This window comes from Micromys minutus (assembly GCF_963924665.1).
Source record: "Micromys minutus genome assembly, chromosome: 5".
Taxonomy (NCBI): domain Eukaryota; kingdom Metazoa; phylum Chordata; class Mammalia; order Rodentia; family Muridae; genus Micromys; species Micromys minutus.
In genome coordinates, this window is record NC_137974.1 from 53437969 (window position 1) to 53454301 (window position 16333).

A 16333-nucleotide genomic window follows, 5' to 3' on the forward strand; every position below is an offset into this window, starting at 1 on the left:
GAGGAGGAGGCGGCGGCGGGGTTGCCCTCGGATCTCCCCCTCCCCCCTGCTCCTCCCTCCTCGTCGATGCTCCGGGGCTCCCCGGGTCCCCGCGTCCATGGGCAGGGAGAGGGTCCCCGGGGTTGTTGTCGGTGACGCCGGCCTCCTAAGTGGCCTTCTAGTGCCTTCCCGGGGCTCTTGGCACGACCCTCTACCCCTCACCCTCTCAGGCCCCTGCTAGACACCCTCAGTGGGGGTGCGAGGCGGTGGGGAAAAAGTTTAAGGTTTGTTAATCGCAGTCGCGATTGTTGGGGAGGGGGAGGGGGCGGCTGGGAAGAAAGCGAGGTGGCCTTTCCCTGAGGCTCCCGGGTCTCGGACGAGTCTGACACCAAGCCGACTTTAAGCGCTCTCCCAGGAGCTCAGCCGGAGGAGGGGGCGAGGGTACCTTTTTTTTTTTTTTTTTGATTCCTCTCCCCACCCTTTCTGGGGTCCTCGTCCGCAGTGATTTTTCCCCTTTTTAAGAGATCCCTCTCACCACCTCCCCAGTACCACCAGTGTACAGCTCCTAACGGGTTCCGCTTTGTTTTTACGACTCCCCCCCCACCCCAACGAATCACTTGTCAGATCAATTTTACCTTCTCCCTCCTCCCTACTTCCCACTCTCCCCTCCTCCCCTTCCAAACCCCGTTCTCCGAGGTTAGACATTTTACAAGCTAGCTATGCTGTTTGTCGAATTGTGACTTTTTTTTTTACCCCCTCCTCCCATATCTACTCTTCTAGACGTTTATTTTTTGCCCTTCCCCCGCCTAGCGGGGCGGGGGGTAAGGGAAGAGAAAATAATACAATTTCAGGGGAAGTCGCCTTCAGGTCTGCTGCTTTTTTATAAATATAAATATATATATAATAATAAAAAGGACATAGAAAACATCAGTCTTGAACTTCACTTCAAGAACCCCGGCTGCAAAGGAAATCTCCTTTGTTTTGTTATTTATATGCTGTCAAGTTTTGAAGTGGTGAGTTTCAGGTCGGTTTTGCTAATTTCACTCAGTAAAACTGCAGCTTTGCTGTTGCTAGATAGTAGTTTGTTTCTTTGTCTCTTTAAAAGGTCACAGCGAAAGCTTGGCCTGGATCGTGCCGGCCATATGGAATGGATAAGGGCACAGGCTCTTCAAATGTGCTTCTGGGGTTCTGTCGGGCAAGAAAAGGACCCTAAGAGGAACTCTTGAAAAGGATCTCACGATGAAAAAAGAAAAAAAAAAAACTTTATTGAAATCAGGATTTCGCACTCCCCCACCTTGCTTTTTAAAGGAAATAATTACTAAGGTGGAATTCACCAGCTAGTTCCAAGAGGGATCATCTGTGGTCCTATTTTATGGACAGACAAATGGGGTTTGAGGACAGTAGCCTGCTTTCTGCATGTCATCCATACACTGCTCTAAAATGGGTTTTAAAATATGTAACTCAAACTCTTGAGCTGGGCTTCGGTTGAGACCAAGGTCCCAGCTGTGGTCCTGGGAGGTCTGTTGGCAATGGCTGGATTCAGCTCTAACCTGAGGTTTGGTGAACTTTTGCCTTGGCATAGAGTTTAAAGGAGTATTAAATTGAGTGGTTTATGTGCATGTAACTTCGATTTATAATGCAAACCTTTTAGAGAATGACTTAGTGTATAGTAGATGCTTTAGCTGTGTATTCAAAAGGCAATTTTTCATGAACTATGTGATGTTTTGACAGTTGATACATTAACTAAATTGAAGTCCATCTCTGTCTTTTGTAGCTCATACTGCTGCTAAGCCTCATGATGACCTAATATGTTCTGTAGTATTCCCTTTGGTGCTGATATGAGACCCCCCACCACCTTTTTCTCATAAGTTGCCCCAAGGGTTAAATGTTTTTTCTGTTCAGTTCCTATGTTTTAATATTTGTCTTCTGTTCTAGGGTAAGGCAACCAGTTTTGAAAAAGTCAGCTTTTATCCACATGAAACATAAAGAGTGTTTTGAATAAATTAATAATCGTCACTCTGATTTTGGCTTTAGTCTGCAGCTTAATATAATGGGAAAGAGCGATCTTGATAAGAAGTAGTTTTAAAAAGTGCATTTATTGTTAATGAACCTCAAAACTAAAAACAGATGGGTCCTTGACCAAGGGTAGACCTTCCGATTTTGGACTGCCACCCTCAAATGCAAAGATAAATAACTTATTATTTCTCAAACTCTGGAGTTCTTGGATTGGCATTCTTAAGGTTGTGTTAAGCCCCCAGATCACATGCCCAATCCCATTTCTTGATCATATAGGACAAAGTAGGGTGGACTTAAGAGAAAAACGTCTGCAGAAAAGTCATACTAGTACAAACTGGATCTCAGCTGATCCAGATCTGAAGAGTGTGTGGATAATAATTACTTTTAAAAGTATATACACGATACTTCAAAATACTAGCCAGCTGGAAAAGTGATGTCGTGGTCTCTCTGGCTTTCCTAAATGTCACCAATACTTACAGACTAACGAAAGCCTATAGCCCTCTTTAAAACTATAACTGAAATGTAACCAGTATATTGTACCAATTGCTTTATTATGAGCAGTATTCAAAACTGAAGTCTAATATTTAATAGAACTGAAAAATAACATTTTTCTGAAACTATTATGATGCTAACTCCCTTACATACTAATTACTCTTTATTACTAGAGACTGTGTTTTGTCAATACTGTTAAGAATTTTTTTGTGAGCTTCATATTTTCAGGGTTTTTTTTTTTTTTTTTTTTTTTTTGCTATTTAAATTACTAATAGCACCCAGATAGCAATGGACAACTAAATAAAATATTAACTCCAAAAACCAAGTTGTCTCTCTAAAAGTCATGAGACATTTGAAGATGCCCTTCACACCATTAGGGGTGACATGGGGTGACATGGTCCAGTCACATGTCTGACCAGAGGCTTGAGATCTTTAACAACATGCAACTCTTGAAACTCAGATAGTAGAAAACTTTTCGCTGTCTTAGCTCATAAACCAAGTGGCAAGCTAAAAATCATTTGGGTATTTGTGGGGCTCTGCTGAGGTTTTTGTTTGTAATATAGATTGAAAGGTATGTTAGAGAGTAGGCATCTACTAAGTTTAACTCTTTACACTGGTAATCCTTTCGTCCTCTGTTAAAAGTATTATAATCAGTCTGTCATGAATTTTAAAGATTGAGAGTCTATAGGTACAATTTGTTACTTTCTTATCTTGTGGTTATTCTTGTTCTGAAAGTAAGTCCATTTTCCTCCTAGTTTTAGATGAGAAATTACTTTTTAATTCATGTACATTGGTACAGATTCCATAATCTTCTGTTGATTTATATAGAAGCAGAGTCTTGTACATCACATAGTTGCACAGATGTGTTTGTGGAGGGAAATATCTAGGGATAAGACGTGCATGGGGCAGGCATAACTATAGACCTCCACCCACTGATAACGTCTTCTTTTCCAGTTCTGGCAGGTGATCTGTAAGACAGTGACTGAGTATGGATCATTTGAACGAGACAACTCAGGGGAAAGAACATTCAGAAATGTCTAACAATGTGAGTGATCCGAAGGGTCCGCCGGCCAAGATTGCCCGCCTGGAACAGAACGGGAGCCCACTAGGAAGAGGAAGGCTTGGGAGCACAGGTGGAAAGATGCAGGGAGTGCCTCTGAAACACTCGGGCCATCTCATGAAAACCAACCTTAGGAAAGGTAAAGACTTGCCAATCAAATCCTGGAAATCTGCTGGATGTCTGCCCAAGGCCACCCTGTATGGGGGTGTAGGGCTGGCACATGCTGGGAATATTCTTTTTCTAGATCTCTTTCTGATGGGGAATCGAATGGCATTTGGGGCTGTGGTGTCAGTGAGGTTTTGAAAGCATGCATGCTGGTTTTGAGTGGTGCCTCTTTCTACCTAAGACTGGAAGCGTTGGAATATTTGGATAGATGAAGTCCGAGTGAAGTGTCATGGTCTTCGTTTACACAAGGTCCATTTGCAGATACTGCTGCGGTTCAGGATGTGCAGGTGGCTGCTGTTTGAAGAGTCTGAGGTTGTCTGAGAACCACCATAGGTTTTTCCTGAGATTCTTACTAGCTGTAAGGGGATTTCAGGACATGGACCTATGAGAACAAAGATTTGTGATGTAATTTATTGTGGTTTATTTTCTGAAGAGCAAAGTTTTTATTTAACAGTTAAAAACACCAACTTGCTGATTCTGGTTTTTTATTTTGAGTTTTTTTTTTTTTTTTTTTTTTTTTTTTTTTTTTTTTGGTAAAGGGAAGAAGATTTAGGCAAGTTTATAAAGGGAAAAATACAATGATTTTTTTTTTTTATCAATATTAAACTGATGGACTTTAACAACTTTGCCTGTGTTAGACATTGCTGTCCCCACAAGTCAGTTCCTGGGGTGTCCTGCATGCCTCACAGGGGTCTTTATTTTGTCATTGAATAACATGTAGGACTCAGATTTTTTCTGCATTTGCTAAGCAAAGAATAATATGCCATCTTTTACCCAGCACGAATATTAAGTAGAGAAAGTTAGGAGGCTGAGGAATTTCATTGTGTTTGATGCATAACATTTATCATATTTATCATACAATCATTTATTTTTTTCCTTCGTTTGGCGAAAACAAAGAATATATTGATCCTGAAATAAACAGACACAGCAGTCCGTATTGTTAGATCTTTATCTATTAAAAATGGAAAAACAGCCCTTCAGCAAATTCTTTGGCCTCTACTCATGATTACCCTATTTATTGATTGTTTGCCAAGAATGTATGCATCTTTAAGCCAGGGTAAGAGCATTAAAAATATAATTTATTATGGCTTTTCAAACAGAGTGCATTAATATTGTACTGTGTAGTGCTGAGGCTCTATAAAAAAGACTTTCTGACGCCTGCAAACACACAAGTTCCATAAATTCCTAAATAGGAGATTTCAGCTGTCTCTGGTATTATGTGATATTTGCACAGCAAACTTTAATGCCAGGACAGTTTTAGACAAGGATTCTACAGACTTCCCTGCTCCTTATGGCAGCCGTGCTGTTTACACAGGCTCATAAACCTCCTCAGAAGCCTCTGCGACTGCCTTCAGGTTTAAATCATGTGGTATTTTTAGCTTTCAGCAGTGACCGGTGCTCCCTTTCTAATGCAGGAAGGCTATGAAGTTGCAGTAGTTGGAAGTCTGGCCAAACACCAGCTCGAATAATCAGGAGTCCAGCGCAGCTCCTGCTTAACATTACTCCTCCTAACAGGAGGGCAACCGTGACAGTTCTCCAGACGATCCAGCACCGGATTTGTAATTAGATGATCCTGTTGCTGCAGTATACACAGCCACCTTTATTATCTAAAGGCACCTTTAAATTTGATGAATTAAACACAGAGTCAATCCAGACTGTTTCAGTGGTTTGAAAAGGCTTCAGTTATTTCAGAGAGCAGAGGTCTGAAAAGCTGCTCCCTGTTTGACACCTCTGTTTGATTCCATGAAGGGGGAAAAATGTATACACACACACACACACACACACACACACACATCAGTAGTGAAGAGAAGGAGCCAGGAGCTCGAATGTGGTCATTTCACTCCTGCTCAAATGCTTTAAGAAATGCATTACATTCAAAATTACATATCTTAAAAATACAGTTTAATTCTAGAAGGGTCTGAGCTCAATACAAATAGCAAAAAAAAAAAAAAAAAAAAAAATTCAGAAGTCTTTTGGGAGATTTTTTTTTTTAATCTTATTTTTCATGTGCTTGGTTTCTGTTTGACAGGTGCTAGATAAAAATTGTGGCTAAGCTGAGAAAGTACTAAGAAAAAGGGGTTGGGTGTTTTTATTTGTTTAAGAGATTTTGCCAAAATACCTCCAAGCCAAGGAAGAAATCACCAGTTTGCATATTGCTATTTTTGCTGTGGTCTCCCCAAGTTCTCTTCTGATCCCTGACGGGTTCTCTCTCTGGTATAAAACAGCTGAATGAGTGACAAGAAGACGGGGCAGGCTCTGCGGCTTGTTTTTCATGCCTAGCCTGCGAGTTTGTGAGCTTTTCTAAGTAAATCTAAAGGGGTTTAATTGTCAGAGCCGGGATCTCTTGTGCACAGTTCACAAAGCTTTGGTGAAGACACACGTGTGGAAAGATGGAGCTGTTTTATGGCCGGCTTTTGTTCAGCAGAAATGAGCAAATAGAGGATTTGTAAATTCCTCTTTGGCAATAGGAAATCCTCAGCAGCAGTGGATGTGCAACTAAGACTTCCAGAAGTTAGGGCTCTGCCAGTCCAGTTTAAGTCCAGAGTATGGAGCCGATGCGGGCAGGGATACTGCAGAACTAATTGGGGATCCTGGGTGCCCTGTTAAAGTAACCCTTGTCATCATTTATGCTAAAGATGATACTCTCCTGGCAGCGTGCCACAGTACTGTTCAGATGCATCTGTTTTTAACCCTTTTCTGTAACTGTGGCAAGTCTGACAGTACACTGCATTAATGCCTCCAGAACCACTGCAGGTGGATTCTGGCTGCTGGACCAAGCCTCTTTCCCCACAGTAACATGGCCTGTGCCACTGAGCTGGTGTACTGGGTGAGGTAAGCCAACAGAGCAGCAGCAGACCCCATGCAGACTCTGTGCTTCTCATGGGCCTCAGTGAGGCCAGTTTTCCTTTCACACTCTGCCATTTGTTATCATATTTACTGTAGCAGAAATTGTTAACGTTAAAGACTTATGGCTGCAGTCCCGGCTTTTTCCTAGGTGGATGAAACGGGTAGTCATAGCTAGAAGTGTTCTTTTTGTCCATTCCGTGCCTTCAAACTGTGTCTATGAGCATCGGTTTGGTTAAGTTTTGTGTTCCTTTCATGGAACCAGTTAGAGGAAATACCGAACAACAGGCAGAGAAATAATTGTCTAGGCAGATAATTTGGTCACGAGCAGGTGAAGTCTATTATTCACAGAAGCGAGTGTGCAGGAGGAAGGTGGGTTCTGCAAGGACAAGTGCAGGGGTTCTGTTTGCTCACTGTGTCGCAGTTACAGTACATCAGACCAGACACTTAGCTGTCTCTCGTCAGCAGTATTGTTAGATCAGACAAGTAAATCTGCGTTCCCTGATTTTGGAAGATGCACTATTGAAATGAACGGCAAGCCCATGTTACCTTAAGAGCAGGTACATGTGAAGGAAATCAAAGTCTTTCCCCTGCAACTTTTAGACAGTAACTGACTGCATGCTTGTCTGCGTTCCTGTGTCTCTCCCCAGAACTGCCTGGGAAGCTCTGTGGCTCCTCTCACTGTGGTACAGATTTATTTTCATAGCTTAGGTGTTCCTCCCTCCAGACTGTTTCTGAAGACTGTCGGTTTTTCTGTCTTTTCCTGTCTTTTTGGTAGGAACCATGTTACCGGTTTTCTGCGTGGTGGAACATTATGAAAACGCCATTGAGTATGATTGCAAGGAGGAGCACGCGGAATTTGTGTTGGTGAGGAAGGATATGCTTTTCAACCAGCTCATAGAGATGGCCCTGCTGTCTCTAGGCTACTCACACAGCTCTGCTGCTCAGGCTAAAGGTAAAGGCTGCACTCGTGGGGTTGGGAAGTTGCTGGTCCTCCTGTTTGCCTCTCAGACAAAGCAGGGAACATTTTATTCAAAGAGCTGCAGCCTGTGTTTTATGTTGGTTCCTTATAGACTGTGGCTTTAAAAATTGGCTTAATTCAGTTTGGTTTAGTTAACACACATTTTGCTCGTGTGGAATGTCGAGGTAAATTTTTTTTTTAAATTACTTCAGCTGAATCATTAGTATGCTTATTGACCTTAATAATCTGCTCCACTGAGGACCCACAAGGAAGTGAGGAGCGTATTTGAGCAGATGGACTGTTGAGAGTCAATTTGCATTTATGACTGAATATCTAGTTCTGTTTCTTTTATTCTGTTTCTGATGGTTTTATGGGCTGTAAAGTATTTTTCAATGCTGATTCCCTCTGCAATGGGGAATCTTATCTAAATCATAAAACCATTTAGAACCGGTTTGGCTATGTCTTATTAGAACTTCCTGTAAGTTAGGACATTGTGGCCTGATGCATGGGTTTTGTTCATTGGTATTTATATCCAAAATAATAAACAACCCTATAGTCATTTACATAATTTCACGATTTGGAAAGCTAAGCTGTGAATATCTTCATTGACCTGCTTTTTTGAGGGACAGGGAGTCATTCAAACATTAGTAACACTTGCTTGTGGTGGGGACAATGCAGAAAGGCACAGTGGTCTTTTGCTGGGCCTGAGAGCCAGCACTAAGCATGTCCCCTCTTTATCTGGTCTAGGGCTCATCCAGGTTGGGAAGTGGAATCCAGTGCCACTGTCATATGTGACAGATGCCCCTGATGCCACGGTGGCAGATATGCTTCAAGATGTGTATCATGTGGTCACTCTCAAAATCCAGTTACACAGGTGAGTTCTCAGGGGCAGCCTCGCTCCTGTGTGGACGGAGAGCTGCTTTGGCTGGCTTGCGTTTTTATTTACTCAGCGTTTGGGACATGCTAATCCAAATTAATTTGGTAATTTTACCCCTTCTGTTATTTTTTCTAACTTCTTATATATGACTTTAAAATGTACTTCCTCCCCCGAAATTTATGTTTTTTTTTTTTTTTTTTTTTGCATGCTATCGAAAGATAGGACTTTTTACTTTTAGTCAATTAAATGATGCATTACAAGAAGGCATTTTACATAAAGTTTACTTAAGAAAAAAATATTTTTGCATATCATGAACAGCACCATCTGTGTACATTTTGTGAAAGAATGCCTTATTCGCTTTTGCCATGATCTTATTTATTTATATATGTATTTTTGCCATTTTAATTCGTATGAACGGAGTCATGGGAGGAAATCAGCTAATACGTTAATGCTTTTCACGGCGGCAGTGGGAAAGCAGTACACCTTAAATTGTCTTCCCAAGCGCATCAGAGCAGGAAGGTAGAAGTAACATGAAAAAATAGCCACCACAGGCAGCTGATGTATAATTCATGCATCGATACAGCAGATGTGTTGTATAAAGTAATTAACTAATCGGAACAATCAGGAGACCGAGAGCAATCTCCAGATGCATCTGTTTGATGCGCAAAATGAAATCTGTCTGTCTTAAAGGAATGTTCTGCAGCGGGATGCAATCCTGTAATAATCCCCTTTCTAATCTGTGTCTCAAATAGTTGCCCCAAACTAGAAGACTTACCTCCTGAACAGTGGTCGCACACCACAGTGAGGAATGCTCTGAAGGACTTACTGAAAGATATGAATCAGAGTTCGTTGGCCAAGGAGTGCCCCCTTTCACAGGTACTCAGCATCGCATGTTGTTAATAGTAAGACATCATGGGCAAGCTACCACTTGAAGTCATATGGGGATTCCTGGTTTCAACCAACTGGTATCAAAAGCAAGAATTTGCTAGAAATGTTAGGTGATTGACCATTGGTGACCTTTGAAAATCTGCCTGGCTCATTCTGAGCAGAGTTTTTATGCCCTTTCTCCCTTGGTGGGGTGGGGACTGTACCCATGACAGTCTTGCAGAAGACACCACACTCTGCAGCTTGTTCTTAGATCTACTTCTGAACTCTCCGAGGTGGACTCAGAGTGGCAGCACCTTCTCCTTTGGTTTGTGGGATGATAGTGTGGGATACTGTGCGTAGCTTCTGAATGCTGGCTACATAAAATCATGGTACCATTCTGGGTGCTTGCTCTATTATAAAAAAATGAGAAAGTGTTTGCTGAAAATAATTGTAAATTATGTATGTATGTTAATTATAAATATAAGAAATCTCTTTCCTGGAACAAAAGGTCCATAATTGTTGCCCATTATGAGTTTCCAACCAATTTTGAAGAATTAGTTCACTTTTTAAAAATGGACTCCTTTTCTTTTCTTCTTGAAATGAGATAGATTTATTATTGTTGAGTTTCATTTTCTGGAATGAATTTTTGGTAAAGGATTGAGACTCTAGGTTGTTGCCAAGTTTAAAACCAAACATCCTTTCTGCTGGCACTCAGCTGATAGTTACCACAGAGTGTGGTACAACATCACTCCTGCCCTCACCTCTGCTGAGGACATTAAAAAATACAACATAAACTGGAGTGCAGGTTTGAAGTTTTCTTTTAATTCAAGTTTAAAATGTAATGATGACTAGGAGTCTGCCAGTCCTTTGAGTGTGTGTTACTGTGCATGAGCAGGTCTGGAGTGATAGTGTCTCCGAGCTTGTGTTCTCGATGCTGAAGGGTATTTGTTCATTCCATGTACTTGTTTGTGCAAGGCTCCTGAGCACCTGAAGAGGAAACCTGTGGGCTCTGTGCTGCTGTTTCCCAGCAGCCCATGGTTCAGCCTTGCTCTATTGTAGGCCTGTAGGTCTGCTTTGATGTTAGTTGACAATTCTAGGACAGGGACAATTCTAGACTGAGCTATAGCCACAGACCTCATAGACTCTCTGTATTATTAAATGTTCATTTTCTTTGTTGAGACTGAACCTTTTTTTTTTTTTTTTAAATCAATTCATTCATCTCTTTGTGTTGTTCTCACCATTGGGATAGAGAGGATGTGAATCTATAACCAGAAAATAAAAGTAATTTGAATGAATCTACAACCGTTAAGTCATTCTGATGGCACAGTGAAGCAGTGACTGACTTCTGGGACTGTTGTGAAGACAACTCCAGAGAGCATGTGCCTGGTTATTACCATTTGAAAATTGGAAGACTGACCTAGAATGAACCATGTTGTTGTTGCTCAGAATTCTGAATCCACCATCAATACCCTGCATCTCCACGTGATCCAGTGTCCTTCGGAAGTCAGCTCAGGCAAAGACTAGAGGTCTGTTCTGTGAGCTGGACGAGAGGATCCGGTACAGGTATCCATTGTACAGTCACACTCAGCCAGTAAGGCAATGAACTCCGCCTTCTTGTAGCTTATACATTCATTAATTATGGATTTGCCTATTGCTACCATGAGAAATGCGTTGATCATAGGCAGCTATCACAGTAAGCGGAATGACAAAAGGGAATCCAAGGCTTAGTCTTGGAGCTAGTTATACAATGGTGGATTTCTCAAAAGCAGTCTTCAAAAAAAAAAAAAAATGGCCTTGTATAGCCACCGTCACCATAGCTAAGGGACTGACCTAGGCTGCAATTGCAACTACAATGACAGTCTTCCTTTTTCCAAAAATATCTCTGGAAATAATCATGCATATGTTAGCAGAAGCAACAGATACTTGAAATTAGTATTTTGAAAAGACTGAACTCCAAATGAAGTTATTTCATATTCTGCACCATCATCTATTTCTCTAGAATGAGTCCATGAGTCTGATATTCAGAATGTTTTCATTATTAGTCACTTCTCATTTGGTTTTGTGGTAAAGTTAGGAAAGATGAATGAAAGACCTAAGAACCCAAACTATACACTGAGTTTGACAGAACCTCCCTTTCTCTTATATTTGATATTTGGTGATAGAAATAGTATGTTGAAAATTTCTAGCAAACAAATACTGTTCATGTACAAAATGCCCAGAGGTGCTTTAAGTTACGCCTTGGATGCAATCTTTGCTTCATTTCATGAGAACATGTAGCGTAAAGTTTAATAGGTATATCTCACTGTATGGACATTAAAGGTTTTGCTTAATGTGTTAAGGCACTGCAGTAAGAAGCATGGCTGCAGAATCTCTAAAGAGTATGTTGAGTAGAAAATCTATTGCTAGAAGAGAATGGGGGGGGGAATAGGAGTAGGTCCTACCAGGACCCAAGCCTTGCCTGGGGTGCTCAGCAAGCCTTGACTCGAGCACTTGGAGGACTGGCTGAAGCATGCTAAGCAGATGTCCAGTTGAACCTGGAATCGTAGAATTAGGAGGGATTGACTGTCTTTTCCCTGGTTCCCCCTTTAACAGAGTGGGAGCTGGTATCCCTCTAGATTAAAGTCAGGGTGCTGGTATGTGACTGATCTGAGCATTGATCTACGGTGCTCTCACCCAGTGGTACATTGAAGGTGGGTGCCGATGCTCTGCAGTGGGTGCTGAGGCTCTGGTGCAACAGTGTTCACTCTGATGTTTCTTAGGGTTTCTCCAGCTGCAGAGAGACTCCTAAGTGGGTGTGTGGCTTGATTTACCGCCCATGCTTTTATTTCTGTCCGTTCTTTCCTCTCATAAATCTGCCCAAGCAGAGGGACATGTGTTTATTAAGTTCTCTGTATCACGTGCTTGTTTATTTTTGTGAAATGTTCTAGGATGTTAAAAATGCTTAGCTCATTATAGATCTGAGATTGGATGCTTTGTTGTTGCCTTCGCGTTTTTCAGTGGATGTGGTTAGATAGGTCGGTTGTCGCATTCTGAATGGCAGCTACATAGAAGAAAACAGTCTGATTCCAGAACAAAAACGCCTGTTGTCATGAAACTTTTGAGGGTTATGGATTTAGGATGTAAATTGGGAGTTATAAAAGTAAATATTTTGATTTACGATAAAGCATTAGATTTGATGCTTGTTCTCCCTAGAGTCTTACGGAATTCAATCAAACATTAGATAAAAACACGCACTGGTACAAGAACAGATTATTTTGTTAAAGATACCATAAGTAAAAGGTCAGTTGTTATTTCTGCCTAGTTAATGTTTCTTTCTAGAAATGTCGAGGTCAGATATTCCAGAGAGATTTTATTTCAGTCTGCTTTGTGCATGTTTTTTAAACCCCACCCCCTTTATCACACTCTCTGGTGTGCAAGTGTGTATAAACACCCCAATTTCCATAGTTTTAAAGGAGTTGGGGCTGTTTTCGTTTTTCATTTTGTTTTTTTTAACTAGAAGGAAGAAAAGATAGCTCCAAGCCAAGTCCTGTGTAAAGTGAATGAGAATTGTCATTTTTACTTTCAATTCATAAAGACATAGAAATAGGCTCGAGCATTCCATTTATAAAAACCACACTGGGAAGTGATTTTTCAGCTCTCCCTTTTCTGACGGCATCTCAAGAAATTTTAGATTTTAAAACTATTAGTATCAGATGCTTGTAAAACACATATCGAGATACATTCTTCCCCTGACACTTAGCCTGTAAGTAGGCTGGTTCCTCCAGCTGGAGAGGCATCTGCACAGGCATTTGATAACGAAGAGTCCACTTGGTTTTCTGTGTTAAAACCTAGGGTGTAAATACACCTAGGTTTTTTAAACCTGTACTTTGTTTTTTTTTTTTTTTTGTAGTTAATGTGGACTGAAATGACATGTTCCTTAAATTTTAAAATATTAAGTCATTCTTTCCTAAGAACATCATCAGCATTCATATGTCACATTTCACATAAGACTATGAAATGTGTTCACATATTAATACATTTGTTCATTCCAAAATATATATTAAACTTTTAAAACATATTGACAGGCTGCCGGTGTGTCGGGCTTCCTTCTTGGTAGCTGAAGTGTAGTATGAAGTTAACTCTTGTGGCATTTTTGATGTACCCAGCATTGCTCTCATTCTTAGTAGCAGAAAATTCTAGCCACATGTTCGGGATGAGGAACTTTGGGCACACAGAATGTTTGGATGGGTGCCATGGCAACAGTAGACTGTATAGAAATTTCCCATGCAGAGTCCAAGAGCTAAACCTAGAGTCTCCTTTGGTCACCCACACAGATAAAGGTGGCTCCAGGTGTCTGTGATACACCTTTTTTCTTGGAGTTCTGATAACCTTCAAGGTGTTCGCTGTGTTTATTCAAATTTGGGATTGTCGTCTCTCAGCTGTGTTTTGTCCCTTTTTTTGTGTGTTGGTTTGTTTTAAAGGGACTATTCTTTTATACCCCTAATTTAGGGTGTATTAGCGCATAATTTACATTGTAGAGGTGGAGGTTAAGAGTAGGGTGATCTGCTGGGTAAGGCTATATTTGGGAGGGTCGAGAGTCACTGAACTCTGGTCATTCCCCTTCAGCTCCTCACATCTGCGGAGTTGCTATGTGTGATTGAGCTCATGGTGGCCTTTTGATTTGAAGACCAGAGTTAAAGTTTTGTATCTTTATTGGGTCTATCGGGCAGTTAAATTTCTCAGATTTGTTTCAAAGTGTAAGTCTTTTATCATTGGATGGGTCTACCCTGATGAATAAGGATTTTGGGGCTTGGATGTCTTTGCCCTTTCCTAGTGCAGAGCTATAAATCTGTAGCTACCTTTGAGAGGTACACTTTTGAGGTACCTCTCAAAGGTACTTTTTTAGGTACTTTTGAGAGGTACCTCAAAAGGAACACCACGTACCTTTGAGAGAAGCTCCCCTAGAGGATTTCTCTCCTGTTTTTACAATTACAAAGCTTTTCCTCAGTCCTACTCACATAGACTCTGCCTCATCCATTCATCTATCTATGTGTGTTTGTGTCTGTCTGTCTGTCTCTCTGTCTACTTCTGCTGTTTTTGGAGATGGGGATTCCCTCTGTAGCCTTGGCTATTCTGGAGCTCTCTGTGAGACCACGCTGGCCTCAAACTCACAGAGGATGCTCTGATGATTAATATTTGCTATTAGTGTTTTCTTTGTGAGGTGCTGAAGTCTTTTGATAAACTAATTAGCTGTTATTTTTAATTGGTGACCACTGTTATCAGTGGTGGGGGCTGCATTATGTAACTGGCAAGGCAGCCTTACGTAGTATTGATATGAATTAGCACAGCTTTCATAATTTAACTCTCTGTCCCTTTAAGCCTCTTGGGACATCCTTTACCCTTTCTCTTTAGCAATATTACAGGATGTCTAAACTACAAGAAGACATCCTCCAAATTGTGAGTTTTCTTTTTGTAAGCCTAATCTCAAGCTCATTTTTAGCTGACTTAGATGTGTAGGAATTTTACAGTAACTTGGCTAGCTTTTTCTAACCTTAATACCTGTTAATCCTAAAAAACTAACTTTAACAAAGCAACTGTCTAACATGAATGAACTGATCTCAAATATTTTATAGGCAATTTCTTCACAATAGTTAAATTTGAGGAGTTCAAGCCATGTCAATTTCAAGTGTCTAATAATGTGCAAGTACATCATTTTCACATAATAATTGTTTTTGACCTGTGCCTTGTTTTAGATCTGAATAGCTCACCTTTAACCTTAGGATCACTAATACAAGGGAAATTACCATATCATGAGAGCATGGCCCCTTTCCTTCTGATATATGAACCATTAATATTTCCAAGGTTTAGGAGAGGGCCTAATCTGAGAGAATACCTACAGTACTATATAAATGTTAAAAAAAAAGGACTGACAACCAAATCATGTTAATCACATTTATTTTGTTCAACAGAATAATTGTAGACCACTTTTGAACATTTTCTTTCTCAATTAGTACTGAAATTCAAGTTGGGGTTTATCTGGATTTCTTGTTAAATTCGCTTTAGTTTAATGGCAGAGTTGAACTCAAACTCACAAACAACTCCCTCTTTCCAGTTCAGAAAACTCAAATACACACACCCAGTGTCTCTGTCTCTCACTGGGAACTGCGTGATCATAGCAAGCCTTTAGCGTGGCAGGAGAGAGCAGCAGCCTGGCTTTGCAGCTCACTGCCAGCTGAGGCAAGAGCCACACTGGCTATTGGGACTTTTAAATTGAGACTTAAAAGTTATTTGTTCTGTTTAGCATTTTTAAAACAGTTCTGTTAGAAATTGTATGTGCTTCGGTTTTAATTTTAACTGATAACAATCATAAAAACACCCTGGGATGCATGCATTGAAGGGCACTAGAGAAATACAAATATGTAGTGTTATTTTTGGGTGCTGGAATGTTGTCGTGGGCAGGTCACTAGGTTGTAGAATCCTTCCTTGGATATACAGGAGGGGGCTCATTGCTTTTATCTTCCCTCCCTTCCTCCTTCTCTCCCTCCCTCCTCCTCTCCCTCCCTCCCTCCCTCCCTTCCTCCTGCTCTCCCTCCCTCACTCCCTCCCTTCCTCCTGCTCTCCCTCCCTCCCTCCCTCCCTCCCTCCTTCTCTCCCTCCCTCCCTCCCTCCCTCCTTCTCTTCCTCTCCCCCTCCCTCCTTCTTCTCATTCTTACTCCAAAACTGTGTTCTATTTAGTCATCTTTTTCATTAGAAAATATTCTTTCATTTTGTAATAGTTTCCTATAGAAATGCTAATCTAATTTATTAGTTTACTCCTGAGGATAAAGATGCAAACCAAACGATACCTTAGACGTTAAGTGCTCGAAGCCTTAATTGCCAATACTGGCTGAGATCTCATCCTTATCTGAAATATAACTGTCCCACACTTGCTACATTATCTGCTATTTATTTAAAACTCTCACAAATGTGGGACTAGACTGAAGCAGGCAGGGCTTTGTGACACATAGGGACACACTGCTTGGGTTCTACTGGCTTTTAATTGTGCTGATTTTTTTGTTGTTGTTGTTTTGTTTTTTAGGAATAATGTTTTTTT

General features: G+C 40.8%; 1 protein-coding gene across 4 annotated transcripts in view; it reads left to right on the forward strand.

The window, feature by feature from the left end:
- Positions 1 to 876: 876 nt before the first annotated feature.
- SATB1 (SATB homeobox 1) overlaps positions 877 to 16333 on the forward strand; it is a 70481-nt gene continuing 55024 nt past the window's right edge. For all 4 annotated transcript variants that reach the window (XM_080916912.1, XM_080916913.1, XM_080916914.1 and 1 more), the window contains exons 1-5: positions 877 to 992; positions 3442 to 3686; positions 7335 to 7511; positions 8265 to 8391; positions 9147 to 9270. In XM_080916912.1, the coding sequence (XP_080773038.1) occupies positions 3476 to 3686; positions 7335 to 7511; positions 8265 to 8391; positions 9147 to 9270 (639 nt within the window). In that variant the 5' untranslated portion in view covers positions 877 to 992; positions 3442 to 3475. The remainder of the gene's footprint in view (positions 993 to 3441; positions 3687 to 7334; positions 7512 to 8264; positions 8392 to 9146; positions 9271 to 16333) is intronic.